The 27,359-nt window shown below is 42.1% G+C and overlaps 1 protein-coding gene across 2 annotated transcripts in view; it reads left to right on the top strand.

Annotated features, from left to right (window-relative positions):
- Nucleotides 1-27,359, top strand: part of ERN1 (endoplasmic reticulum to nucleus signaling 1) — a 125,732-nt gene that overhangs the window by 34,516 nt on the left and 63,857 nt on the right. The window contains exon 2 of one of the 2 annotated variants that reach the window (XM_048490950.1): nucleotides 10,936-11,056. In XM_048490950.1, the coding sequence (XP_048346907.1) occupies nucleotides 10,936-11,056 (121 nt within the window). Of the gene's footprint in view, nucleotides 1-10,935; nucleotides 11,057-27,359 lie in introns of those variants that run through there. The other variant, XM_048490951.1, reaches the window with a different exon arrangement.

The following is a 27,359-nucleotide window of genomic DNA, read 5'->3' as shown; positions in this document are numbered from 1 at the left end:
CAAACTCAGGTTTTGCCCAGGGCTCCAGTACTTGGCATCAGGCTTTGAACACCCTCCTCCCTTCCCCCGCTGGCAGCAGGAGCAATAGGGGTGTTGGAGCCCCGCAGAAGGCTGGTCCTTCCCACCCGGGCTGAGCGAGAGAAGGGGTCGTTAGCACTCCGGAGAAGCCTGCTTCCTGACTTCTCCAAGGGAACTGATCTTCAAGTAAACTGATCTCTGTCACCTGGAGATCAGTTGTCATCCCAGGAGATCTCCAGCCACTACCTGGAGGTTGGTAACTGCACATATTGTACAACAGTAGCTGTTCTTAATTCCATCCCTTCCTCTCGAAAAACGTAGGGACACTTTTCTGGGGCTAGATTGCGCTTTGCAGAAATTCCCTTACTCTGGTGTGATGGCAAAGGGGGTTTGATCACCTTTCAGAGTGGCCACAAAATCACTACCCTGTTTCCCCGAATATAAGACATCCCCAAAAAATAAGACATAGTAGAGGTTTTGCTAAAGTGCGAAATATAAGGCATCCCCCAAAAGTAAGACGTAGCAAAGTTTTTGTTGGGAAGCATGTCCGACGAACAGAACACAGAAAAATAAGCCATCCCCTGAAAATAAGACATAGCACATCTTTGGGAGCAAAAATTAATATAAGACACTGTCTTATTTTTGGGGAAACACGGTAGCGCAGGTCACATGGCGGGGCTGGCTTCTGAAAAATGTCCTTGAAGTTTCCAGAAAGGTAGAAAGTAGGGAGCGGATCATAAAAGTTGTTTACATAAAGTTGTTTATATCATTGAAAGCTCTGTCATTGTGTTTTTCTTTTAAGACAAAAGATGGTAATGTATGAGTTGTTTTTTTCTTAACTAAACCCTCAGTTTTCAGGTTAAATTGCCGTATTGGCACTTTGCGACACATAAATGGGTTTTGAGTTGCAGTTTGGGCACTTGGCCTCAAAAAGGTTCGCCATCACTATGCTATACTATCTGCAGAATAGGAACTCTTGTAAAGCTGTTGGGGGGCACAGCGCCTGGGAGGCTCCCGAGTACAGCAGCCATTCTGCTTGGAAAGGGGTCTCACAGCACCCGGGAGGCTCTCGAATACGGCAGCACATTGCTTGGAAAAGGGCCCCCCAACATCCGGGGGGGGGGGGGCGCCTGAGTACAGCAATAGACTGCTTGGAAAAAGGCCTCTCACGTGCAACTGACCTTTCCTTTCCAAAGGTGGTTTCGAAGAAAACTGCTGACATTGCAGACTCTCTGGCCCCAATATGTGTACGTGCAAATACTTAATTCTCTACTCTAACCCCCGTGCTCTTTGCTCTCTCCATTGTATTGCGTTCCCCCCACCTGCATGCCCTGTTTGATTTTCCACCTGTAACTGTCAATAAAAGGGCTTGGGAGAAAACAGGACGGCAGAGTTGTCCCCTGCATCTCTCACTCGCCGAAACGACATGCTGCCTCAGTTGCTGTAAGACAACATAAAGCCCCAGTGGTAATCTCCAGTACTACAGTTAAAGCTCTGCTCATGACTTGAGTTCAATCCCAACAGGAGTCACTTTCAAATAGCCAGCTCAAAGTTGACTCAGCCTCAACCAAGGTTGGTAAAATGAGTACCCAACTTGCTGGAGGTAAGGTGTAGATGACTGGGGAAGGCCATGGCAAACCTTCACAAATATAGGTTTTCTGCATTATCAGCATGCTCTTTCTCAAATCTGGCTTATACTCTTTCTGAAAGAACACAGTCCAAATGTGTTAACATGTTGTCTAAACAGGGAGCTGCCCATTCAAGACTGTACCATTTGTCTTCCATCATTCCATTTCCTCTGCTGAGCCACCAAAGGGGTTTTGAAGGTTAAAAAGTAACTGGTATAGCACTGTAATGCTATAGCAATAGCCCAGCCTAGATCTTGAAAGCTAGGTTTGTTAGCATTTAGATAGGAGACCACCAAGGAATACCATGGTTGCTACACCAAGCCCGGCAATGGCAAACCACCTCTGAATATATCTTGCCTTGAAAACCCTATGGGGTTTCAATAAGTCGGGTGTTTCTTAATAGCAAAAAATAGCACTGTAATGCTGTAGTAATTATCAGCAAGCCTTTATTGGCATAGACAACAGTACAACAATAATAAAAAACGGATTAAAAAGCATATACAATACAGAAAATAAATGTTAAGTCGAAGGAAATCTACTGGCATTTAGTAATTTCCAGGAGAAAGTCTGCCACTATCATACAGAGAGAAGGATCATGATTGTCCAACAAGTAGTGTAATCTAATTAAATCGGGGAGACTGGGTAAATGTAAAGGAGTAAGATTCACAGACTTGGATCTGATTTCCTTGAATCTGAGACAGTGTAGTAATTGGTGGGCCAGAGATTCAACTGAACCATCATTACACGGGCACAATCTTTTAGCCTTTTCTTTCTTATTAAATCTGCCATGTAACAAGGCAGAAGGCATAACATTAAACCTGGCGAGCATTATGACTCTCCTTTGAGCAGGGTTTATTAAGCAATACAGATAGTGTGCCAAGTGGCCCCGTTCAAATGGGAGAAAAAAATACACGGGGGAGCACGTTTTCTTGGCTGCGGTGTTTAGGGTAGAGAACTCTCTATCCAATAGTTGACCTTTTAATTTCCTATAGGCTTCTGAATAGGACAAAGGGCAAAGTTAATCCACTGACAGTCCAATAGAAGCCATTTTTTCTTCGATTATGGAAAACCAGGGGTTGGAATGAGTGTCAGAGAGCAGACGGTGGACCAGGGAATTACAGTCTGAGAGAAAATGAATTCGCAGCCAGAATCTAAAAGCCCTCAGCCAAACGACTGTAGTAATTACTGTCTTGGTTTTAAACCATCAGGTGGCATTGCTGGACGGAAAAAACAAGGAAACTGGTGTCTGACAAAGGAAAGTGGACAGAAAACTCCAGTGTGAATGCTCTCTTGCCCGTGCGTGTATCAAATGGAGAGTCCTTGACGTGTACAACTTTCTTTTGATACACTTGTCACAAAGAAGTTTTTCTTTCTTTGATATGCTTTCTTTGATACACTTGTCAAAAATAAGTTATATTCCCAATTAGTTTTTTTCTTTGAGAGGATAAACTCCTATTTCTTTAGTGATGTTTAGTGCTTATGAGCAATTTGATGCATTAATAAAATACTAGCCTGTATTAGAGGGGTTAAACTGTTGCTCAGCTTCAGTTATTTCTTGCAAAACACACAACTTCTGTTCTTCTGTTTCTGGCAAGTAAATGTTGTCAGTTAGATCTTAGGCAGAGGCGGCTAGCCAAAACAAATATTGCTGAATAAAAGATATTTTCTTTTAATAGATGAAGGGTGTCCTTTATTCTATAGGGGTGGGAAGCAGCCATATGGTTCATGATTTGTTTATTTATTCGTAGTTGATACCAGTGAGAGCGTTTTGCGATAATTTCAATGTACCTGTTTAAAGATTACCGTAGGTCAAGATTGTAGAATTATACTTTGTTGCTGTTTGAATGCTATAGGAATACCTGAAAACCTACAGTGGGGGAAGTAACTGTGAATACAAAAGGGGAAAAAGAATTGTTGATTAGCAAAATAGAGAAAATATTAAAATTAAGAGAATGTCAAGAGCAATTCACTGCCTTACTTCTGATGATCTTCTCCAGGTGTGACCTTGGATAGTCAGATGAACTCTACAAACAGAAGTTATTGTACCCCGCTAGTTAAACAAACAGTTAACTTCCAGGATTTTTGTATCCTGTTTCTGACTCTATCATTATTTGTCTGTTAATTCATGAGAAGAGTCGGTGTCTTGACCTACTCACTCTCTCTCTCTCTGTGTCGGTGTGTGTGTGTGTGTGTGTGTAATTCCATCAAGTCACAGCAGAGGTATGGTTACCCCAGCAAGGGGCTTTCAAAGCAAATGAGAAGTAGAGGTGGTTTGCCATTACCTTTTTCTGCAAAGTCTTCTTTGAGGTCTTCTTTCCAAGTAGTGACCCTGCTTAGCTTCCAATCTAACAAGATCATGCTATACTATTACTCCTTTTCTCTCCATCTTGAGCTTACCAATTCATGATTCCAGCAGTGGAGACATTGGGGAAGTGTTGTGCAAAGAATGTAAACATGCTGAATCTATCAGCAAATTCCAATAAGAGTTGGTTCAAATTGAATAAAAACAGATTTGGCAAAAAGCTGTTAAGTGGCAGATTTCCTGGGAATAAAGTCTTATTTATGCAATTAATTTTCCAACCAGAACAAGACATCTAGAAAGGAGAAAACTAACGCCCTTTCCACACAGCCTTGCAAGCAGGGGTGCACTGGCATACTTGCAGCCGGTGCAACCTCCGGAGCCGTTTGCACGTTGTCCTTTGAACGGCCCCAGTGCCCCAGTGGCCCGCGGGGTCGCCTTCACACAGGGTCCGCTGCTTCCCCCTCCCTCCACTTGGCTGCCATCATTCAGCAGAGGTCAGGGGACACGATCCCATGGCCATGGCAACGCCTCCGGGGATGGAGGCCAGGAGGCATGTCCCCTGGCCTGTGTAGAGTCATGGCAGCTGAGAGGGGGTAAGAGAAAAAAAAGTGGTCCGGGGAAAACGCCGCCTTCCACCCGGTGCCGTTTGCTCGGCGCCGGGTGGAAGGTGGCGTTTTCCAAAAGACTCGCTCAACAAGCAAGTCAAGAAAACGCCGGTGTGGGGGGTATTCACCTCCCCCCACCAGCATTTTTACCGGCCCCTCACTAAATGGCCTGTGTGTAAGGGGCCTAATTTGTGTCTCTGAAGAAGTTGCTTCTCTTTTCCCCCCCTCAACCAGCAGTTTTATAAGGTAGATACATATAAATCAGGGGTGTCAAAAATCAGGGCCCCTTGAGAGGGTTTATCTGGCTTGTGAACCAGGAGAGGCAACCCCCTCCCCTTGCTCCTGATCAGTCCAGGCAGCCACCCCACCCTTCTGTGGACTGGCCAGTTCAGAAACCCAGCCCACCCTTTTCCAAAACCAAAACCAAAACCACCAATTTGGACTGGCGATCCTGCTGTAGGCTCACCAGTTGAGGCAGCCACTCCCCCCCCCCACACACAGACAGTGTCCACCACCTCCCCCTGTGCTATTCCAGGCTGTCGAGCCAGCTGTGGGATCACAAGCCATGGCAGGCATACCCCAGGACCTTCCCCAGTCTTGTTCTACTGGAGGCGGAAGGGCATCTTGATGGGTGGTTTCCAACCCGTTCTCAGGGAGGCAGGATATAGAAACTTATCACTTCCTGTGAACCGCTTGGTCGCCCATTTAGATCCAGTTTACTTTCCCGCCTGACAGGGAGAACAGCATCCTTTACAGGCTCTGCAAATTATTTGTTTATTCTCAGTGTTTAGTGTGTGTTTGTACCTGTTGTTGACTGGTACAAAATTTACAAAACAGTTTAACAAACTGAACTTAAAAGTACATTTCCTCATAATAATATTCTGGTGACGATAAAATAATCTCAATCACAATACAGTTTGTTTCTGAGAAAGCCATACTCCCCCCTCCCCCCCCACACCAGTGTTGATCTTGGCTGGTGAGCCTGCTGTGGTCTTGCCACCTGAGGCAGCCACCTCCCCCAAGTGCCAACCACTTTCCCCAGTACTGATCTAGGCTGGCAAGGCTGTTGCAGGCTTCCCATCTGAGGCAGCCCCTGCCCCCGCTCCAGGGCTAACTACCTCCCCCAGTACTGATCTCAACCAATTCACTTTTATGTCATAGCCGGCCTTTGTGACAAAATTAGTTCAACTCCCCTGGTATAAATTGACCAATAAGCGGGGGGAAATGAAAGCATGGCAAGAGATAAAGGAGGAGGAGGAGGGCAAGAGAAGACAATGGCTGATATATTTTCAGTTGGCATGTAGACTCAGAAGAGAATGAAAACTACAGGGAGGAATATTACGTGAAATGTCAAACTTTAAAAAAGAGATTACTTCACAGAAAAAATTATCAATCAATATTTTCCCACATTTTATTTTTAAAGTGTGATAATGGTATCACTTAAAACTGCAGCTCCTTCTTTGGAAGTTTACATATGTTTCAGTGTTGTCTTTCAATACAATCCGGTGCACAAATACCTGTGGGAAAACACTATTGAACATTGTGGGAGATAATTCTGAGTCATATGCAGAGGATTGGGGTATTAATAATCTTTACATAGCTGGCCCTCTATTATAATACAAATATAAGTATGGCGTAGTATTATAATCCACAATTATTAATTTCCAGAGAATATTTTGAGGAGCATCAGAAGTGTTCACTATTCTCTTGTTCTGGGTTTCTGAGTAGAATATTCCTGGGCCTCAAGGGAAGGCAATCAATTTGGGACTTTGTTGACCCCATTATTCTGTACCTTTTTCTGATATCCTACTGTTATATCTATGACATCTGTCATGCCCCCAGAGAAGCTCTTACTATTTTCTTTATTAAGTCTCGGTTGTCCCTTTCTTAGTATGGGTTTAGTTCCTCTTGTATAGTGTTCTAGGGGAGGGAACTTTAGTTAGACCCTATCCCTCTAAGAAGCCCCCTAGAGGCAACAGCCTTGCAGTCTTCCTTTTATTACCCAGTAATGCTCTTCAGTTAGTGATATTCTAAGGTGCCAGTGGAGCTGGAAGGCTGTAATATCTCTTACGTATATTTATTTATTTATTTATTCGATTTTATAGGCCGCCTCAACCCCAAAGGGCTCTAGGCCGTGTATAAGGTATAGAGCATCAAGTTAAGATGTTACAGAAAGTAGAGTCCAGATAGAGGACACTGAAGGAACCAAGAGGAAGCACAGACAAAGTGGACTTTCTTGGGGAAAATCAAGAAAGGATCAAAGTCTCAAGTTTCAAGTTGTTCCAGTGAAGCAAGTGCTTTATTTTAGTCAGACCCTGGGAGGAGTTAGGGTCTTAATTATTCTATGCAATAAAACCTCTTTTTCTGAACTGTTACACTTTTGCTTGTGAGTCTCCCACTCTGTTCTGGCCAAGTACAGGGCACCTAGAATATTTCACTTGGGGAACAGAACACGATCTGAGGCTTGTTTTCATCTTGCATACAATTTTGTTGAGGCATCTATTCATACTTACTTCAGTGGGCCATACTTCAGAGTAAGTACTCATAGAATTGCTTCCCCCACCATTCTAGATTATTTACATTTAAAGTTAAATTATATGGATAAATACATGTTTACACTGTTTTGTACAATTGGCCAAGACTCCCAGGTGCATTTGAGGCACATCTTGTCTTTAAACATTACAAGGAAGATAACAGTAGATACTGTGTGGAAACTTTCCATAAAGTGTAGAGTGACTCTTTAGGTAAAGCACTGAATTTAACAGGAAGCCGCTCTGGCTGTTGCTCCGACTTGTATTCTTCTATATTCTATAGGACCAGAATTCTTTTCTTTCTGAAAGGATGTATACGCTTAGGGCTATAGGACAATTTACATTCTTTGTAAACATTTATTGCTGTTCAATGTATTGTCGAAGGCTTTCACGGCCGGAATCACTGGGGTGCTGTGGGGTTTCCGGGCTGTATGGCCGTGTTCTAGCAGCATTCTCTCCTGACGTTTCACCTGCATCTGTGGCTGGCATCTTCAGAGGATTTGATAGTAGGAAAGGAAAGCAAGTGGAGTATATATACCTGTGAGTAAAGGTCAATAGGTGAGGGCATCTGAATAGAAGTGGCCTGGCAAGTGAGTAACAATGATGTATGTAGCATGTGAGTAACAATGAAGATAGCAAGGTCAATAGGTGAGGGCAGTCTGAATAGAAGTAGCCTGGCCTTTGTTCCCTTTGATTGTATTATTGTCTATAGTCACCCTGTGTTTGTGTGGAGCTGATTAGTCTCTGTCTTGACTCTAGTGTTTTTCAAAACTGGCAGCCAAGTTCTGTTCATTTTCATGGTTTCATGAAACAACATTTGTTGTTGTTTTAAATAAAATCGGAGTTGAGATTTAAAAGTAAAAATCACTTTTGTAATAGTTTCTGCTGGTGGCTTATAAACACTGGTGGCCTAACTAGCCACTCAAAGTACAAATCTCAGCTGCTGTGCCTCTTTTCAAAAGGGAAAGGAAAACATTCAATACTGTATAATGTGATTATCTTCCTTGAAGACTGAGATATTAAAATGAAAGTTGGTGTGCACATTCAGGGCAGTAGTCAGCTTTCAAGTTCATAGTCCCATCTCAACACTCAGGAAAAATGTAAAATGCCACAATGCCTTAAAGGTTTGGAGACTGGTGAGAAACCTGGTTGCATGGATGTACAACTTATCTCCCCATTCGAAATACAAAACCCTGCTGAATCTCTACCCTTCTTTTTAATGGGAAGTGGAGAAAAATGCACTGTGCTCTATCAGCAGAGTTTAAAGCGGAGTCACTCTGGTAAGATGAGGTCTGTTAGTCTTCTTGCACTCACTGCAGCCTTCTATCACACTTGGAAAAGGATACTCTCCACGCAAGATGTTCTTTCCATAGGAAGGTTTTACTTTGGCAGTTGCAAGGTTACACAAGTCTATGCTATACAAGACTATAAGGCTATACAGAACTTAACATTCAATCACTGAACACTGCATATACAAAGCAATTGTTCTTATACATCCAACAAGAATACTTTCCCCCGCCCCGGCAACAACCTCTCATTGGCCTAGAGCCGTGGTGGCGAACCTTTGGCACTCCAGATGTTATGGACTACAATTCCCATCAGCCCCTACAATTGGCCATGCTAGCAGGGGCTGATGGGAATTGTAGTCCATAACATCTGGAGTGCCAAAGGTTCGCCACCACGGGCCTAGAGTCACAGTTGAACTCATCAATCATGTTAAAGGTGTTATATATATATATATATATATATACACACACACACACACACACACACATATACATATACATATACATATACATACATACATACATACATACATACATACATACATACATATACATATATATATATATATATATATATACACACACACACACACACACACACACACACACACACACACACACATACATATATACATATATATATACATATATATATATACATACATACATACATACATACATATATACATATATATATACATACACACACACACACACACACACACACACACACACACATACATACATACATACATACATATATATATACATACATACATACATACATACATACATACATACATACATACATACATATATATATATATATATATATATATATATATATATATATATATATATATATATATATATATACACACACAATATATATATATATATTATATATATATATATATATATATATATATATTAAAAATGACATTCTCCCTGCCCCGCATGATATGATGTTTCATCTATGCCTCCCTCGCACCCTCCAGCTGTGTCTTTTCAGGAATCACAGGGGCTGCTATTATAAGAAGGCTGAGAAATTTTCGATATCCACACCTACATGACTATATTTTACTCTTCAATACACAGAGATGTTTCCTGCTCCTTATATGCTGTGCTTCATTTGATCACATTTTTAAAAATTCAGTAGCAGCCTAGTAGCCCAGCCTACCCCAGTCTCACCAATTGGGAAGCTAAGGAGGGTCAGCCACAGTACTACTTGGATGGGAGACCATCAAGGAAGACTACTGAGAGAGGGCAGTGGCAAACCACCTCTTGTTTGAGAACCCCATAGTCCCGGGTTTGCCTTGAGTCAGTTGCAACTTGATGGTACACAATTATATTATCATTTCAGTGCATAGCGCAGAATCTGATTGCTTTAAACCTTAAATGTAATGCAGTGTGTACTGCCTACACCAGTGGTGGCGAACCTTTGGCACTCCAGATGTTATGGACTACAATTGGCCATGCTGGCAGGGGCTGATGGGAATTGTAGTCCATAACATCTGGAGTGCCAAAGGTTCGCCATCACGGGCCTACACTATGTGGGTTGAAATTTTCTGACCGTTGCTACTGTCATGAGCAAATTCAGTGCTAGTAAACATTCTATATCCACAGGCCACTGGTGACTGGGAAAAGCTGCTAGTTTTGTTTTCTTGGATTGGAGCACCTTCCTTATGAGGAGAGGCTGCAGCGTTTGGGACTCTTTAGTTTGGAGAAGAGACGTCTGAGGGGGGATATGATTGAAGTCTATAAAATTATGCATGGGGTAGAAAATGTTGACAGAGAGAAATTTTTCTCTCTTTCTCACAATACTAGAACCAGGGGGCATTCATTGAAAATGCTGGGGGGAAGAATTAGGACTAATAAAAGGAAACACTTCTTCACATAGCGTGTGATTGGTGTTTGGAATATGCTGCCACAGGAGGTGGTGATGGCCACTAACCTGGATAGCTTTAAAAAGGGGCTTGGACAGATTTATGGAGGAGAAGTCAATCTATGGCTACCAATCTTGATCCTCCTTGATCTCAGATTGCAAATGCCTTAGCAGACCAGGTGATCGGGAGCAGCAGCAGCAGCAGCAGAAGGCCATTGCTTTCACATCCTGCATGTGAGCTCCCAAAGGCACCTGGTGGGCCACTGCGAGTAGCAGAATGCTGGACTAGATGGACTCTGGTCTGATCCAGCAGGCTAGTTCTTATGTTCTTATGTTCTTATGTTCTTGCTGGAGGCTTGCATAGAGAAGTCAAGATCTGTTTTGGTTTCATATCTCCTTCAAAAAGAAGGAAGAAGGTGAAAAAAATAGATACAGTTTGATGTGCTAGTGATTACTATTACTGACAAAAACAACAAACACATTGAATCACAACCACCCAATCACTGGTTGGTGTTGGCCTTCTATCCGCTTCGAGTTCCACCCTGGAACTTAGGAAGACGTGATGCTGAGCAGTAATTACAGAGAAAGGGGAAAATTGCATTTCTTGCCTCTTTTACTGCTTGCTATCTTATAACTTTCCTCAGTCAACATTAAATATGGGGATTCTTCTTTTTTTCCAGAACTGTGGAAATGCCAATTCGGTGACTCTTCCAGAGACGTTGCTGTTTGTTTCAACTTTAGATGGGAACTTACATGCTGTGAGCAAGAGGACAGGGTCAATTAAGTGGACTTTAAAAGAAGGTGAGTTAGAGATGTTATCTTGTCTCCTCTGTGGTCGCTGTAAAAATGGCATAATTTTGGAAAACCTGTCTACATTCCCGAATGTATGCGCATTTACTTGGATGTCGATCCAACTGGTTTAAATGGCGCTTATTCATAGTTATGTTTGCCTAGAGTTTGTGCATAGCAGTGCAATTCCCTGTCATCCTAAAATTGTATTCCCAACTTGTTTGGAATGGGTAAGACACAGGTGTCAAACTCGTGGCCCTCCAGATGTTCATGAACTACAATTCCCATCATCCCTTGCCAGTATAACCAATGCTCATATTGGGAGGGACTGATGGGAATTACAGTTCATGAACATCTGGAGGGCTGCGAGTTTGACACTCTGGGGTAAGATATAAGTCAAATAAATAAACTAACTTTAAATCTGCTATCTTATTATAAGGGTACTTTCTGATCAAGAATAATAGACTTCCAAGAAAAATCTGTATTTAATTTTGACCAAAGCATTTAGGATTTGTGTAGTATTGTGCTGTCTGAACTGGGATGACCTACTAGTTAATACCAATATCACAGAACCAACCACTGAATTATTAGCCTTACGGTTGGAGTTTATTGGGACCAGTATCATTATTTCTAAGTGTTCACTTTATCTTTATCCTGCCTTTCTTCCAAGAAACTCAGTGTCATATATGTAGTTCCCTTGTCCTCTATTTTATCCTTATAACAACAACCCTGTAAAGTTGGTTACTGTGAGACCCTGGCAAATCTTGGGGGGTGGGGGGTTATTTGAATCAGGCACCATTCACCTGGGTCCCATGGGGGGCAATTTTTGGCTACCCGACCCCTCCGCCTTACCCGGCTGCCTGACCTGGTCCACTCTGCTCCCAGTCCAGGCACTCTGCAGAGCTCCACCGTTCTGGGCTGCCACTGTCTGGGATGCAAGGCCAAGGAGCTGCCAGGCAAGAAGTGGGTGGCCCCACTCAGCCCTCCAATCTGTGGGTACCAGTTCAGCCTTAACTGAGGGAGGAAGGATGGAGGATTCATCCCAGCCCAGTGAGGCCTACCGGGGAGGAGCCAACCGCTGCAGGCCCCTTCTGCTATCCGCAGCAGCGTACAGCATGCTCTGGGGTTGCCCTCTGCATGTGCTCAGAAGCTGCACCAATGCTGGTTCCCCAGCCCAGCAGTACCTGTGGTGATAAAATTGCCCCCCCCCAACACCACGGTCGAGCTGCCCAAAGGGCTAGGCCTGCCCAGCGCAGTTGGTGCCTCCCTCTGGTGAAAGGTGAGGTCACCACCGGCACTTTTTCTAAGGGCTTCCCACCCTCCCTCCCCCTGCCCCCACTTGGCAGAAAGGTGGCAGAACATGCTCTCATGTGAGAGAGGTGAGCAGACAGGAAGGCTATTTGACTTGAGAGTAGGCAGAGGGCAGTCAAGACGGCGAGCAGGCAGGCGGACTACTCACGAGTAGGTGGGGGCATGAGAGAGCGGGGAGAGATAGATCCAGAAGGTTGGGGTGTGTGTGCAATTTGACAGTTTGCTCCAAGCGCCATTTTGCGTTCTTGCTGTGAGAAGGTGTTACCCAGCAACTTGGGTACCTTGAGCAGCAATTTGAATCTTGGTCTGTCTGGTCTTAGTCTCACCTCCTAAGAATTTTACCATACTGACTTTATGCCTGAAATATAGGCCGTTCCTTTTGTTTTGAGGTCAGTGCCTGGGTGCACCAGTCCGTGGCTTCCGGTTTCTGTTTCTCTTATGTTTTGGAGTGCTCTAAATGATGGTATACCAATTTCAATGGCTGCATAACAGAGAATTCCCTCTGTATGTCCATACTGATTGCTTCTGTTCCTGAAGGAAACAGCATGTGATTAGAACAGCCATCTGGATGTATGACTTTTACTTATCTGGCAAAATTTTGTCTTAAGCAGCAGTGAGCAGCAGTGAGCAGCAGTGGTGTAGGAGGTTAAGAGCTCGTGTATCTAATCTGGAGGAACCGGGTTTGATTCCCAGGTCTGCCGCCTGAGCTGTGGAGGCTTATCTGGGGAATTCAGATTAGCCTGTACACTCCCACACACGCCAGCTGGGTGACCTTGGGCTAGTCACAGCTTCTTGGAGCTCTCTCAGCCCCACCTACCTCACAGGGTATTTGTTGTGAGGGGGGAAGGGCAAGGAGATTGTAAGCCCCTTTGAGTCTCCTGCAGGAGAGAAAGGGGGGATATAAATCCAAACTCTTCTTCTTTTTCTTAAACAAATTATTTCTGTAGTGGGCTTTGAATCTATTCCTCTTTGCATTTAAATGTAGCTAAGACATTTAAATGACATAAATCTGTTTAGCAAGAGGTGAGCAGTGTGAAAAAGAGAGCATATTTCATAATGCAGCTTTCACTGTTTTTAAATGGATTGATTGTATTGTTAAATCTCCAATATTGTTTGAGGATAAAAGAATGGCCGGTAATGAATAAGCTCCAGATAAGCAGAATGCTTCAAATGATTGAGGAAATTTGTCTTGTGACTAGGTCGTGCTCTGGAGTCGGCTGATAAATCTGGCGCTGGTTTCAGCTATGGGAAAAGATATTTTCACTTTTACGTGATTCAGGAAAACATGTTTTACCCAAAATCAATTAGTCAATGAGCTCTCAAAGACTGGCTGCATAAAACATTTGTGTACCATGTCATGGTCCGTTGCCGTGCTTCCCAAATAAATTGGAGAGCAAATGTAAAAGGGAGTCACGGTACTTCTTATTGGAAACCGCCTTGCCTTTTCAGTCACAACGCCCGCCTCCAGGTGGTGACTGGAGATTTTCTTGGATGACAACTGATGTTCAGTAGACAGATCAGTTCGCCTGGAGAAAATTCTCACTTTGGAAGGTGGGCTCTATGGTTTTAAACCCAGTTGGAATCCCTTTCCTCCCCAAACCTTACCCTCTTTAGGCTCCAACCCCCAAATCTCCCGTTATTTCTCAACCTGGAGCTGGCAACTGTAATTGTAAAAGTGTCAGGAGAAATCTCTGTTATCTTTTTGAACTAAGCCATTTTTTAATTGTTGAACTCATATTTTGAAAGTGGCTACCCTGAAAACAATAATCTCCCCGTGAATTGCCTTTCTGAGCTTACAAGTGGTTTATTATCTATTTATTTATTAGATTTCTATCCCGCCTGGTGGAGCAGCCACGTTTTGCAGGCCCTGCGGTACTGAGATAACTCCTGCAGGGCCCTGATGTCACTTGGCAGTTTGTTATTTGTATTCACAACAAAGTGGGGAAAGACCTGTCAGTTTGGGCTAGTTGGTAACATCCTTAAAAATCCTGTGGGGTTGCCATAAGTCACCTGTGACTTAACATCGCTTTACACAAAGAGAGAGAGAGTTGGTAATGATATTTCCCTCCTTGTGTTTGTAATTTTTAAATAGTGTAGTTCTACTGGAGGCAGAGACCATCTTGCATGGGGTTTCCAATCCTCCGATTTGGTAGGCAGGAACTCCAAACTTCATAGATACACTTCCTGTCCCGGCTCCGCCTCTAAATCCCTCAGTATTGTTCCTGCCTCGTTAGGGACGGCATCTCCAAATTTAGGCTCCACGCAGAGGTGGGATTCAGGGGGTTCCGAAGGTTCTGTAGAACCTGTTGTTAAAATTTAAAATATCACTTTTTAAATACTTAAAATATTTTTATTAAGTATTAATATTTTTAATGCTTAAAATAAAAAAGTGATATTAAAAATATATTTTAAATACTTTTTAACAGTCATTATTTGAATCCCGCCACCATCGGAACCTGTTGTTAAAATGTTTGAATCCCACCACTGGGTTATTTGAATACCTTGTCTATGTTTTTTGTCTGATTTTATTTCTATCCATTTTGTTTGGTGTCTAGAAGACTTGTGAGTTGAGTTTGTCTGTTTGTCTTTGGGCGTAAGTCCCCCCCCACCCACCCACTGAGGCCGTGAGAGTTTTTTGCTCGCCAAAACTAAACGCCATTACAAGATGGCGTCCAGGGGTTTCTCTCCCCCCCTGCCAATTCTGCTCTGTTGCACAACTTTGCCTTCAGTAAAAGCACATGAGTATACCCCTGGTATACCCCTCTCTTACAAAAATTCCATGGTATACCCCTCTCCTACAAAACTTTATTGTCCTACTTTACTATTGTAAGTTCTTTTTTTGCTCACCGAGCATTCAAGTTGGCCCCGTTTAAACATCTTTCCTTCTAACATTTTCTATAGCAATATAAACAAATACCACTCTAGGAAAGACTTTGCTTTACATGGATGTAATATTCTGGATATACTTACTCACCTGTTTATAGCCTTTGACAAATTTTATTGTTTACTTATCATTCTTGGACACTCTTGGACACCATCTTATCGAATAAATTATAGCCATCTAAAAGGTGCTAAATTGACCAAAAAAAGGAACCAAAAAACGGCAGAATTAGTTGCGAACCTCTTGATGGAAGTTATGAAACAAAACATTCTCAAACTTGAAGAAATTGTTCAAGCACACGCTGTTTAGTCTAGTCCTAATTGAATTACTGATCTGTTTTTTTTAAAAAAAATTAAATGAAATTTAGTAGAGAATCTTTCTATAAAATTTTTACCTGGTAGTCTGCGTGTTGTAAACATTTGATATATGCCGTTTGTTACTTAGTTGCTCACAGGACTTGTACTCTACATGTTAGTTAGTTAGTTACTCACAGGACTTGTACTCTACACACACACACAGGACTTGTACTCTACATACACACACAGCTTCACACGATTATTTATTTTTATGGTCTACGACCAGAGCAAAAATAAATACATAAAAGAGGAAGCCAAGTTTAAAATTATTATCTCTTCCATCCAATCCATATTCTTCCCCATTTAGTTTGAACCGGTTGTTTTGAGCTACTACTCTCTTTACATAGAATTTCACAGATTTTAGAAGAGAGCCGCTCTTGTTTTGGCACATAGTTTCTTCAGCTTTTGTTGATTTTCTTATTAATAGACCTGTGTGAAACAGTAGGGCTAGGTGGACCACTGGTCAGATCCAACAGTCCCCAACTTTCGTTCCGAAAATTGCTACCATGCCCCATGGTAACCCAAGCTAGAGTTCTGTTGGGATGGATATTTCCAGGAAGAGCATATGCCGTGTGAGGAATTTTAAGGACTGAGATATCTCTGCCAAGATCTAGAATAAGGTATGAGTTTATCCAAGTTTTAACTCTTCAACACAAATCAGGAGAAAGTCTTTCATGAAGCATAATACAGTCAGAATTTCATGTGATCAGGAAAAAAAATTAAGAAAATATCATACCAGAAAAAAAGGTTTAATTAAACTAGTTTAGTATTTCTGTTTAACTTATTTCATTGCTAACACCTGCAGAACATCAACTACTGAAACATGCTGTTATGCTGTCCTTTTTCAGGACAGCTGCTCACTTGCATGTTTTTTATTCTGGCCATACCTGGTTCAGCTGAAGCAAACACAGTGAAAATAAAGGATCTTTCCTCCTTTGAAAAAAAAAAGAGACATTGCATCAGTGTAAGCAGCCCAGAGCTCCAATGCAGTGGGTCCAATCGAAGTGTTTACTGACATCTGTACAGGAGCCCCTATATATAGAAGGCCAAGATTAGAAATGATGTTTTTACTGTTGTTTTAATATATTCAATAAATGTATATATGTATGTTTTATAATTGTCCAGTTACTGAATCCAATAATTGTACATCCAGTTTTTTCAACAATAAAAGTTCATTTTTGAGATATATAATCCATATCTTCAATATATACCAACCAAAAAAAGTTCATTTTTTCAATATCTTTAGGATAACTATATTCCATATAGAAAGTACTTCCCAAACGACTCGTGCGTTTATAAGTACGTCTACAGTCTATGCAGCCATTTGGGTTTGTGTGTCAGCTCTGTTGAGAGACAAAAAGACCTGTGCATGGCAAATGAATGAATAATTTTCCTGAAAGAATTGCTTCTCCTGAGGAAGACTACAGTGAAAACGTACTTATAAACGCGCGAGTCGTTTGGGAAGTACTTTCTATATGGAATATAATTATCCTAAAGATATTGAAAAAATGAACTATTTTTGTTCAGTATATATTGAAGATATGGATTATATATCTCAAAAATGAACTTTTGTTGAAAAAACTGGATGTACAATTATTGGATTCAGTAACTGGACAATTATAAAACATACATATATACATTTATTGAATATATTGATTCTCCGTCTTCAGTGTGTGACGCGCTGTTTTGTTCCTCTGTCATATACGTTACACACAATTTGGTTTGTTTTCATGTTACTGTTGTTTTGTCAACTGGTAACACGGTATTGTAATCTGTATTGCTCCATTTGCGTGCCATTAACTGCATTGGGGGGCGGTCGCTTTGTAAACCACGTCCATTATTGAGTTTGACTCCTGTATGTAAGCAAATAATAAATAAGGAGCAAGAGTTTCTAATAAGGACGTTTGTTGTAGCTAGCAATGACATGGAAATTACTAGGCCAGGGTTTAAAGAAATCTATTGCAAAATATCATTGGCATGTTACAACTGTCAGACTGGATAGTTCAGTTCTGTGGAAACTTTTATTAAATTGGCTATGTTAATCTGGATCCTTATCTGTATGTGGTCTACTCAATCAGTGTATTGTTCTATACTTAATACTCATTGGTTTGGTTCTATATAGTAATAAACTCACCAATTATGAAGTGTCAATAACATTAACATTGTTTTTTAAAAGCATTGCTGTGTTTTAGCTTATTGTTATGAAATCTCTTGGGACAGGACACAATACTGAGAGCTCCATCCAAAGGGGGGCAGTCTACAAGGGCTTGAGGGAGCAAATCACCCTCATGCTGGTGTGTTTGACCTCCTCAGGGCACTCACCCCGGCGGAGAGGCAAAACCACTACTAGTGCATGGCTGCCATTGGCATTCTGGCACTGGGACGCAACAGCACCCTTGCCGCTGCCACCAGCGCAGCAGGGACAGACCAGAGGCAAGGTCGGGGAGGAGCCAACATTAGTTGGCTTCCTACTGGCCATTCACCAGGTTACATCAGCAGCGGGAGATGCAGCCTTACTAGACCCTTTTGAGTCATGTAACAACAGCACAAGCCTTTATTGGCATATAAAACAGGACAAAATTTTAAAACAAAACAAGGTTAAGAAATACAGTTAAAATTACTAATTTCCAGTATAAAATTTGCAACAGTTTCACAAAAGAGCACATCAGAGATGTTCAGGAGATTGGGTATCTTATAACACTTATGCCACTGAGAACATTGCAAGAAAATGGAATTCATGTATTTCATGCTTATCTTATTGTATTTAGGGCATAGAAACAAAGAATGGTCAAGTGTTTCAACCGTAGTCCTATCACATGAACAAACTCTTTTAGAACGTTCCATATTCTTAAATCTTCCCTCCAGCAGAGCTGATGGCAGCACATTACATCTTGCAATAGCCAAGGCTCTCCTCTGGGTGGGATTAATCAGCAGACGAAGATATGCTGCCATAATTCCACGCTCGCATGGGATTAATAATGTAGTCGGAGAACAGGTTGTCTTGGCAGCACGAGTCAAATTATGAAAATCAAGATCCAAGAGCCTATTCTTAACTAGTCTGAAGGCTTCCACCTTTGTGAGCATAAGGAGTGATTCCAAGGGGAAACCAATAGCTTCAACCTTTCTAAAGATCAAAGTATACCATTCTGAAATAAAGTGATCTGATAACAGAGAGGGAATATAGCTATTGGATCCCACCAGAAAATGTATATGCCGCCAATATTTTATGGCCCTTATCCATGCCAAGGTTTCTAGAGTTGTTTGGCCCATCTCAATGCACAATGCAGCATAAGGCACACATCTAGGGAGCCCCATTAGTTTCCGAAGGAATGTGGAATGTAATAAATTAAATGATTTATTTATTGCCGAAATCCAAATGGGGGAATCGTACAGTAGCAAGGAGCCAATTTGAGTATGTACGTCTATCCAGCCCCATAGAGGATTCTCGGTGGTGGGGAGGCTGTTTATTTTGCAAGCCTCCCTGCTTCGCTGAAAAATTTCTCTGGGAGTGGCACCCTTGCGCCATCTCCTCCCTGCCACCTCACTCCTTGGATGGGACTGCTCATGTGTTAGTTTAATTTATTTAACCTGGACTCAAAGGGGCTTACAAACACCTTTCCCTTCCCCCACCCCCCAACAAACACCCTGTGAAATGGGTGAGGCTGAAAGAGATGTGACGAGCCCAAGGCCACCCAGCTGGTGTGTGTTGGAGGGTACAGGCTATTCTGAATTCCCCAGATAAACCTCCACAGCTCAAGCAAAAGAGTGGGGAATCAAACCTTGAAGCTTGAAATACAAAATGATTTGGCAAATTTTACAAGGCTGTTGTTTAAAATAAACTTTTTTTGCTATGAAGCTTTTCAGTTATAAGCTGCTGTAAGAATCCTTTGTGCTAGCTAGCCAATGGAGAAAAAAATAAGAATTGATTAAGTTTCTGTGCCTCAGCTGTAACAGATCCAAGTTCCGTATCTCAATCAAAGAGACACCATTCATGTTCCAGCAGTCTTCTGCTTAAGGAAGCAATCATGACATGGCTAACAATAATAAAATCAAATCCTCCATTCTGTCTAACAGAATAAAGACAAAATAAGAGCCAAGCTTACATGTAATCCCTTTAAGGGGAAGTTTGCTCAGATATTGACAGAAGCAGTGGGACATCTTGTCCTGAAAATAATATATATTTGAATGATGATGTTCTGGCCAGGTTTGGACTATTCTCACATTTTGTGGCAAGAGCATTAACAGCTGCAAGTATTCCTGAGAGATGCACCTTTTTAAAAAAATCTGGCTGCAGTCCCGATTGCCCCGACAAGGATGACACAGGCTAACCTAACCTCAGAACCTAAACACTGTCTGCCCTGGTTAGCAATACGGTGGAAGACCTCCAAGGAATACTAGGGTTGTTGTGCAGAGGAAAGCAATGGCAAACCATCTCTGTTAGTCTCTTGCCTTGAACATCTTATGGGGTTGCCGTAGTTGACTGCGACTTCATGGCACTTTACACACACAAACATACACATCCCATCCTGATAATGGGATGAAGACTGTTTCAGGAGTCCTGCTGGATGATCTACATCTACAATCAAACACAGTGAATAAACCCATATTGGGAGGGGGGTTTTTTTGGGTGGGGGGACCTCTCACCAGTGTTTGACATGGTGAGATTCACCATTCTGTTGGACTGTGGAACAGCCTGTCAGAATATCAGGGGCCACAGGAATTGACAATGGTAATCCGTGTTATTCAGCACCCAAATAGGAGCCCTTGAGTGATATTGTTACCGCTGCTGCTCGGGTAACATTAAGTGATTTCAGCTCAGGCAACGTAGTGAGGCACAGGAAGCCGGTGTTCTTCAAAGCAAAGTATTTTATTCGGAAGTGGTGGTGACAGCTCGGGCAGGAGAATCGCACTCTCGTAACCAAGCGCAAGAACTTTTATACACACACATCAAAAGGGGCAAAGGGGCAGGTAAAGGGGGCAGGTCCCTTACTAAACACCAATAAAGAAACATCAATACAAAAGAAAGATACAGTTACAAGTTTTGTGAATGGGATCACGAAATCTTGCTGTCAAGCGTCTTCCCGCGAGACTTTACAATGGTGCTGAAAGGAGAGTGGAGAAGGTCCATTCATAGAACTGGGTGGGCCTGCTACCGCACCCAGTTATCTCTGTTATCAGACGGGCTATTTCCTTGAGTTATGACCTGAGGCTCCCGCGCCTAGGTTCCGCAACAAAAGAAAGTTCAAACCGTCCAATGGTGGTCCCGACACGTTTTCCAACAGCTGGGACATCTGGGTGCTGTCATCAGATTTGATTTGCAAAACCAAAGGGGTCTTTGTCCTTGCCGAGGAGTCGGCTGGGTGTTGGTCTAAGCTGAATTCAAGGCTAACTTCCTTGTCCCTTAATATCATCTTTTACAGGCTATTTCTTTTACTAACAAACACAAATATCAAAAATAACATTTCTAAACTTAAACATTTGAGAAAACCTTAAAGAGTACAAGCACATATACTTATAGGCAAGAATATCCTAAATTAACAATAACAAAACCTTAAATCAACTGGAAAACCTAGCTAAAATATAATCCTAGACAATGGGCAAATAGTAAATTCAACACTAAAGGGCTTTCATTATATCCTAAAAGGGGCAAAGGCAAGAGGGAAACCATGTAGAACATTGGCATAATCATATATGTGTCCTTTGCAAACCTTATGGAGGCTTCTGATCCACACAGGTCTGTGTGTCCTGACCTGGAGCCAGTGTAGTCAGGTAACCCGACTCAGGAAAATATTTTGGCTATTTTCCTGGTGGTAACAATATCACATCCAGTTTTGTGGTTCAGTGTCAACAATATGCAGATGATCACCCTTGGACCCTGACCATGTTAGGAGGAAGGCTGAGGCACACAAATATTTTAAACAGATAACTATAGCTGAATAACTAGGAGAGTCTTACTGTTCCTTTCTTTTAGCTGTTTTCACATCTGTTGCATAATGCACCTTAGCAATCGTTTGCAAGTAAATATTCCTGTGTGATTGGTTTTCCTCATGTGTTATTTTGTCAGTTGCATGCCTGTACTGTGTCAAGTTTTTTCCCCATATGTGCTTTGCTTCCTCTAGTGGTCACTCAGTTCTTTCTCCAGGTTTTTTATGAGCACTTAGAAAGTATTCAGAGAAAACCTGAGGAGAAAAATCATTGAAAAATTAAAATGACCCATACAGGGAACAAAACACATGTAGAAAAGAAAAAACAAAATTGGCACAGTATTGACCCACAACCGGCGAAATAACACATGCAGCAAAACCCTCGCATGAAAAAAATCCACTTGCAAAAAAAATTCTAAAGTGCATCGAAAAGTGCATTATTCAACATTTGTGAAAACACCACTCGCCAGTCCTCTGCTATGGTACCTGTAGCAAAAAGGTTTTGTGTGGAACTGTGTACAGATATTTTATGTTATGCTGTAACATGGTTTGATACTATTATATACTTGTATTCAGTGGTGGGATCCAAAAATTTTAGTAACAGGTTCCCATGGTGGTAGGATTCAAACAGTGATGTAGCGCCAATGGGGCTGGGCGGGGCACGACAGGGTCGTGGCCGGGCATTCTGAGGGCGGGGCATTAATAATTTCTCTGTTACTGTAAAAAACTCTTACTGTAAAAAAAAGTTCCTAAATTTCCAGCTGGTATCTTTCTGTCCATAATTTAAACTCATTATAGCAAGTCCTATCGTCTACTGCCAACAGAAACAACTACTTCTCCTCTAATTGACTCCCTGTCAAATACTTAATACCTTCAAATACTTAATTTTGTTTCTAGAAATCAAAAGAAGGATACTTTCCTTAAACAAGGAACTTTACCATATTTCTAAAGCATGGGAGAATTATCCCGTTTTCTACCTTCACTAACCAGCCACATAGGAAACAACAGGACTTCATGATTTTTGGAGTGAATGGAATTTCTAACGGAAAAGCAGACCCAATTAGTAAGCCCCTCTCGGCACACACAAATAATTAGTAACCCACTCTCGGGAACTGGTGAGAACCTGCTGGATCCCACCTCTGCTTGTATTTCTGTTTCCCATCAGCAGAGGCATATCTAGGAAAAATGGAGCCTGGGACAAAACCTGAGTTTTCCGGGGGGGGCATGGAGGCCACGCCCCTCAATGAGTGGCTCTAGAGCTACCCTCTTGAGCCACTGGCACATGCGGCGCTCTCCCAAGGATGCACCCAGAATGAACTTCCCATGCAGAGCTCCCAGCCAGCTTCCTTCCCATCCCTGCCTTCTGTCCACAAAGTAAGCTCCTTATCACCGTGCCACTCTCCTCCCCCCTTCCAGGCAGCCAGGCCAAAGTGTAGTGCAGAGACGGCCAGGTTGTCACAAGAGGTTCCCGTCAGGCCGAGACTGCTTGGCTGCGCAGCCCCCGCATGACTCAGTCCAGACCACCACGGCACCAGCTCACCTGCACCTCACGACCTTCAGCATCTTCCAATGGGTGCTCACCTTTCTCTTCTTCGGTAGGGACCAGGCAAGGGTGGGCAGGCTGGCAGGGTCCCCTTGGGCGGTCCAGGGCCACCAGTTTAACACTCAGGAAAAACCACAGGTGCTTTGTCCATGGTATTGGTGGGGGGGCGCAGAGGGGTATAGCTGTGTGGTGGCGATCTTCTGTGGCTAAATAGCCTCCGTCCAGGGATATGTGTCCCCACTGCCCATCAGTAAATGATCTCTAATTATTCTGCTAAATTCCACCCTACATTTTCCTTTCCATGCCTGCCTTAGACCTTTAACGCTTGGTTTTCAGGATCACTTAGAAATACTTGTATTGTTATACTACCAGATATTGAACTGAAACCACCAAAATAAACACAGGGAGGAGGGAAGGTCAGTTAGATTTCAGTTTTCAAAAACTATATTTTTTATAATTATTATATTTAGATATCACAAATGTGAAAACAGCACATTCCTGTGACTTGTCAATTTAAATCTCTTTGCAGAATGCTCATGTGACTGCAAGGGAGATATTTAAAGAAATAAGAGAAATTCAGAAAGCTGACAGCTTTGTTCATTGTTATTCTAGCTGGAAAAGCCCCCCTCGACTTATACATGAGTGAGGGGTATTTTAAAAAATATCTTAGCGTTTTTATTTTGTCGGCCACCAAGGGGCGTAGTTTTTAGGCTAGCGGCACCAAAATTTCAGAGTATCATCAGGTGACACTCCTGATGATACCAGCCAGGTTTGGTGATGTTTGGTTCAGGGGATCCAAAGTTATGGATCCCCAAAGTGGGTGCTCCCATCCCCCATTGTTTCCAATGGAAGCTAATAGCAGATGGGGCTACCCTTTTGGGTCTCCTAAAGATACTCTGAAATGTTGGTACTGCTAACATAAACATTCCTTCCCTGACAGACAGGCACCCTCAAATTTTCCCCAGATTCTCCCTTTAAATCACACACACACACACACACACACACACACCCGGCCCGGAGTGGATTTAAAGGGAGAATCAGGGCTACTGAGCTAGTTTACTGTTTTTCTTTGAAATAAATATTCAACAAAATTTAACCTACTGATGCCTCAATTAATGTAATTTTATTGGTATCTATTTTTATTTTTGAAATTTACCGGTAGCTGCTGCATTTCCCACCCTCGACTTATACGTGAGTCAATAAGTTTTCCCAGTTTTCTGTGGTAAAATTAGGTGCCTCGACTTATATGCGGGTCGACTTATACATGAGTGTATATGGTAGTTGAAAATGAGAAATGGAAGACCTAGCTGAAACCCACAGTGAAACACTGGATGAGAGAAAACATTGAGAAACACATGCACAAAGCAAACTTTATTTGCTCAACGCTATGAAAACGCCAACATGTTTGGGTGAACAATAGGCAGGACTTCTACCTACTGGGATCCAGCAGTCGTGCTGGAATTGATAAGGGCTGATTCAGTAACTGGATTGCACAAGACAATAAATATTTGCCTTCCCATCGGATTGAGGAACCATTTCAGGATTCAAGTTACCTCCTCTGCCTTTTAAAAGGTTCTTCGAAGGATGCGCAGTGCTACCTGGATTTATGTCAAGCTCCCGCCTACTAAAATTAACAAGTTGTAACAGCAACATTTGTACCAGCCAACGTGACGTTGCCATGAAAATGGCAAAAAAACCAGAACCCAAAGGCAAGTTTGGATACCTTCCATTTCATAACAAATCAACGGTAACAGATTTCCAGTTAGAAGAAGATTCTGTACCACGTATATAACAGCCTGTTCCCAACATCCATCTCATTTTCCGAACATTCTCTCATGTGTTACCAAGAAACAGAATCCAGGCTGGGGCTGTAAAGATAGAAGCAGACTTAGTAGTGTTTAGTGACAGCAATCACTTGAAGCAAGGAACAGAATTTACTCGAATGGCAACATACCGTGTTTTTCCGAAAATAAGACAATGTCTTATATTAATTTTTGCTCCCAAAGATGCGCTATGTCTTATTTCCAGGGGATGTCTTATTTTTCTGCTCCACAGCTGCATGCTCTGGTGTTCTGTTCGACGGGCATGCTTCCAAACAAAAACTTTGCTACGTTTTATTTTTGGAGGATGCTTTATACTTAGCACGTCAGCAAAACCTCTACTACGTCTTATTCTCAGGGGATGTCTCATTTTCAGGGAAAGGGTAGCAAGGGCTGGAGTCAACCATGATGTACAATTTGAAGAGTGACCATGTAGCTGGGGAAGAATAAAGAGTTCCCATTCCTTCCACAACTGTCAAACTTCCCAGGCCTTTAATTGGTTAAATTCTGAAGAACAACATCAAATACAAGTGACGAGAGACGATCAAATTGACCAATGAAAATCTTGCCTGGCTGGCATACTAATGATATTTTAACAAGCTCCAATGTAAAGTTATTACTAACCTAAAAAAAAAAGGACCCTTTGACACAGAGGAATTTATATGGACTTTTAATTTCAGAATGAGCAAAAGGTATATATCACACGAGCCCGGCTTTGGCCAGAGAGGGCAAGGTAATAAATTGAATAAAATAAAGAACATAAAAATAAAACAAGGAATTCACTTCCATGCTACAGAATCATATGTTTAAAAAACACAAAAAATCTGGTATTCTCCCTGAAGAATAAAAATAGAGCCCCAGTGGTAATCTGCAGTACTGCAGTCAAAGCTCTTCTCACAAGGTAAGTTCAGTCCCAACAGAAGTTGGTTTCAGATAGCCGGCTCAAGGTTGACACAGCCTTCCGGATATCCTTCCAAGGTTGGTAAAATGAGTACCCAGCTTGCTGGCGGTAAAGTGTAGATGACTGGGGAAGGCAATGACAAATCACTCAATAAACAAAGTCTGACAAGTAAAAGTTGTGATGTGATGTCACCCCATGGGTCATTAATGACCTGGTACTTCCGCAGGAGGACTACCTTCACCTTTTTAACAAAAATATAAAAAGTTGTTAAAATCAGCCTCCTTTTGGGAAGGTGTGAAAGGTAATGACCATTTTAAATCAAGATTATGGGCTCACTAGGTCTGAATTTTTCTATTTTTTTCTTGTCTAAATTTATGTAAAATAAATTCTTCTTTTTTTCAAAAAATGCCCTTGCTCATATCAAGGAGAGTTAAATACACCTAGGAGTTGGAACAACAAGCAAGAACTAATGGGAAGAGGCCACTGGTGTACAGACCTTTAGATTAAAGCTAGTATCTTTAAACAAATACAAGAGTGAGGCTATAAAAAAAAGCCTGCTCACTAGCTTTGAATTGTTAAGTATATCAACAACTATGTAGATGCACTTGGAGGCCAAAAAAGTCTTTATCACACAAGCATTGACAGAATCTCAACTGGCTGTTGTTATCTAGGATCTAGAGGATATCATACCTAGAGCCATAAAATATCAATGATGGCTGTGGAGGTAGAGCGATGAGTCAAAGTTAGATTAGGGCTGCAGCACTGATGGATAGGGAGGAGTCAAACTCTTTTCACTCAGATCACTTCCTTGATAGAATCAGCATTCAGCACTTGCCCTGACTGCTGTTAGCCGTGTGAAGGAGCAAAAACAAGAGGTGAAAGGAAAAGATTATCCCCAATCTCCAGCACCATGTCATAAATCCAAACTGCCTTCCCAGAGCGGCTTTTAAAAATTAAACTTTGGGAGTTGTGATCACAGATATCTATATAGCATATAATGTGGTGTTCTGCATGCAACATCAAAGCCAAAAAGTCAGACAGACGAAACAAGAAAAAGGCGAATCATATGACTGTATAGGAATCCATGGTATGGCCAGATCTAGGATACTATATAAAGTTCTGGTCACACCATTTCAAACAGAATAGCACCCTAAAAGTATTGGGACAATGAAAAATGACCAGAGGATTGGAGCACTGTTCTTATGAAAAAAGGCTAAAATATTTTTAAAGAAACAAAACAAAATCTAAGGGTGTCACCATGATATGAAAGACCCAACCCGGGTCTTTCAAGAATCGCACTTTCGGCGATTTGTTTGTTGTAACATGGATTGCCGCCACGGCTGAACAAATGGCTGCCCCAGGAAGCGCGTTACTTGGCTGCGCTTCCCTTTTTTTTCGTCCACGCCTCTCTGCTACGTAGCTATGGAGGAGCACAGGGACAGCAGCGTGGCTGTGGAGGTCCATACCTGCCTGGCTTTGTAGCTATGCTGTGGAGGGAGGTGAGTGAAAACAAAACGCACCTCCATGCGAAGGCGCAACCCGCATTGCCTCCGCAGGCTCCGTTCGCTGTCTGCGCAGA

The sequence above is a fragment of the Sphaerodactylus townsendi genome, linkage group LG03, assembly GCF_021028975.2.
Source record: "Sphaerodactylus townsendi isolate TG3544 linkage group LG03, MPM_Stown_v2.3, whole genome shotgun sequence".
In the NCBI taxonomy this organism is placed as follows: domain Eukaryota; kingdom Metazoa; phylum Chordata; class Lepidosauria; order Squamata; family Sphaerodactylidae; genus Sphaerodactylus; species Sphaerodactylus townsendi.
The sequence above is the reverse complement of the archived record's forward strand: the minus strand, read 5'-3'. Positions and strand labels throughout refer to the sequence as shown.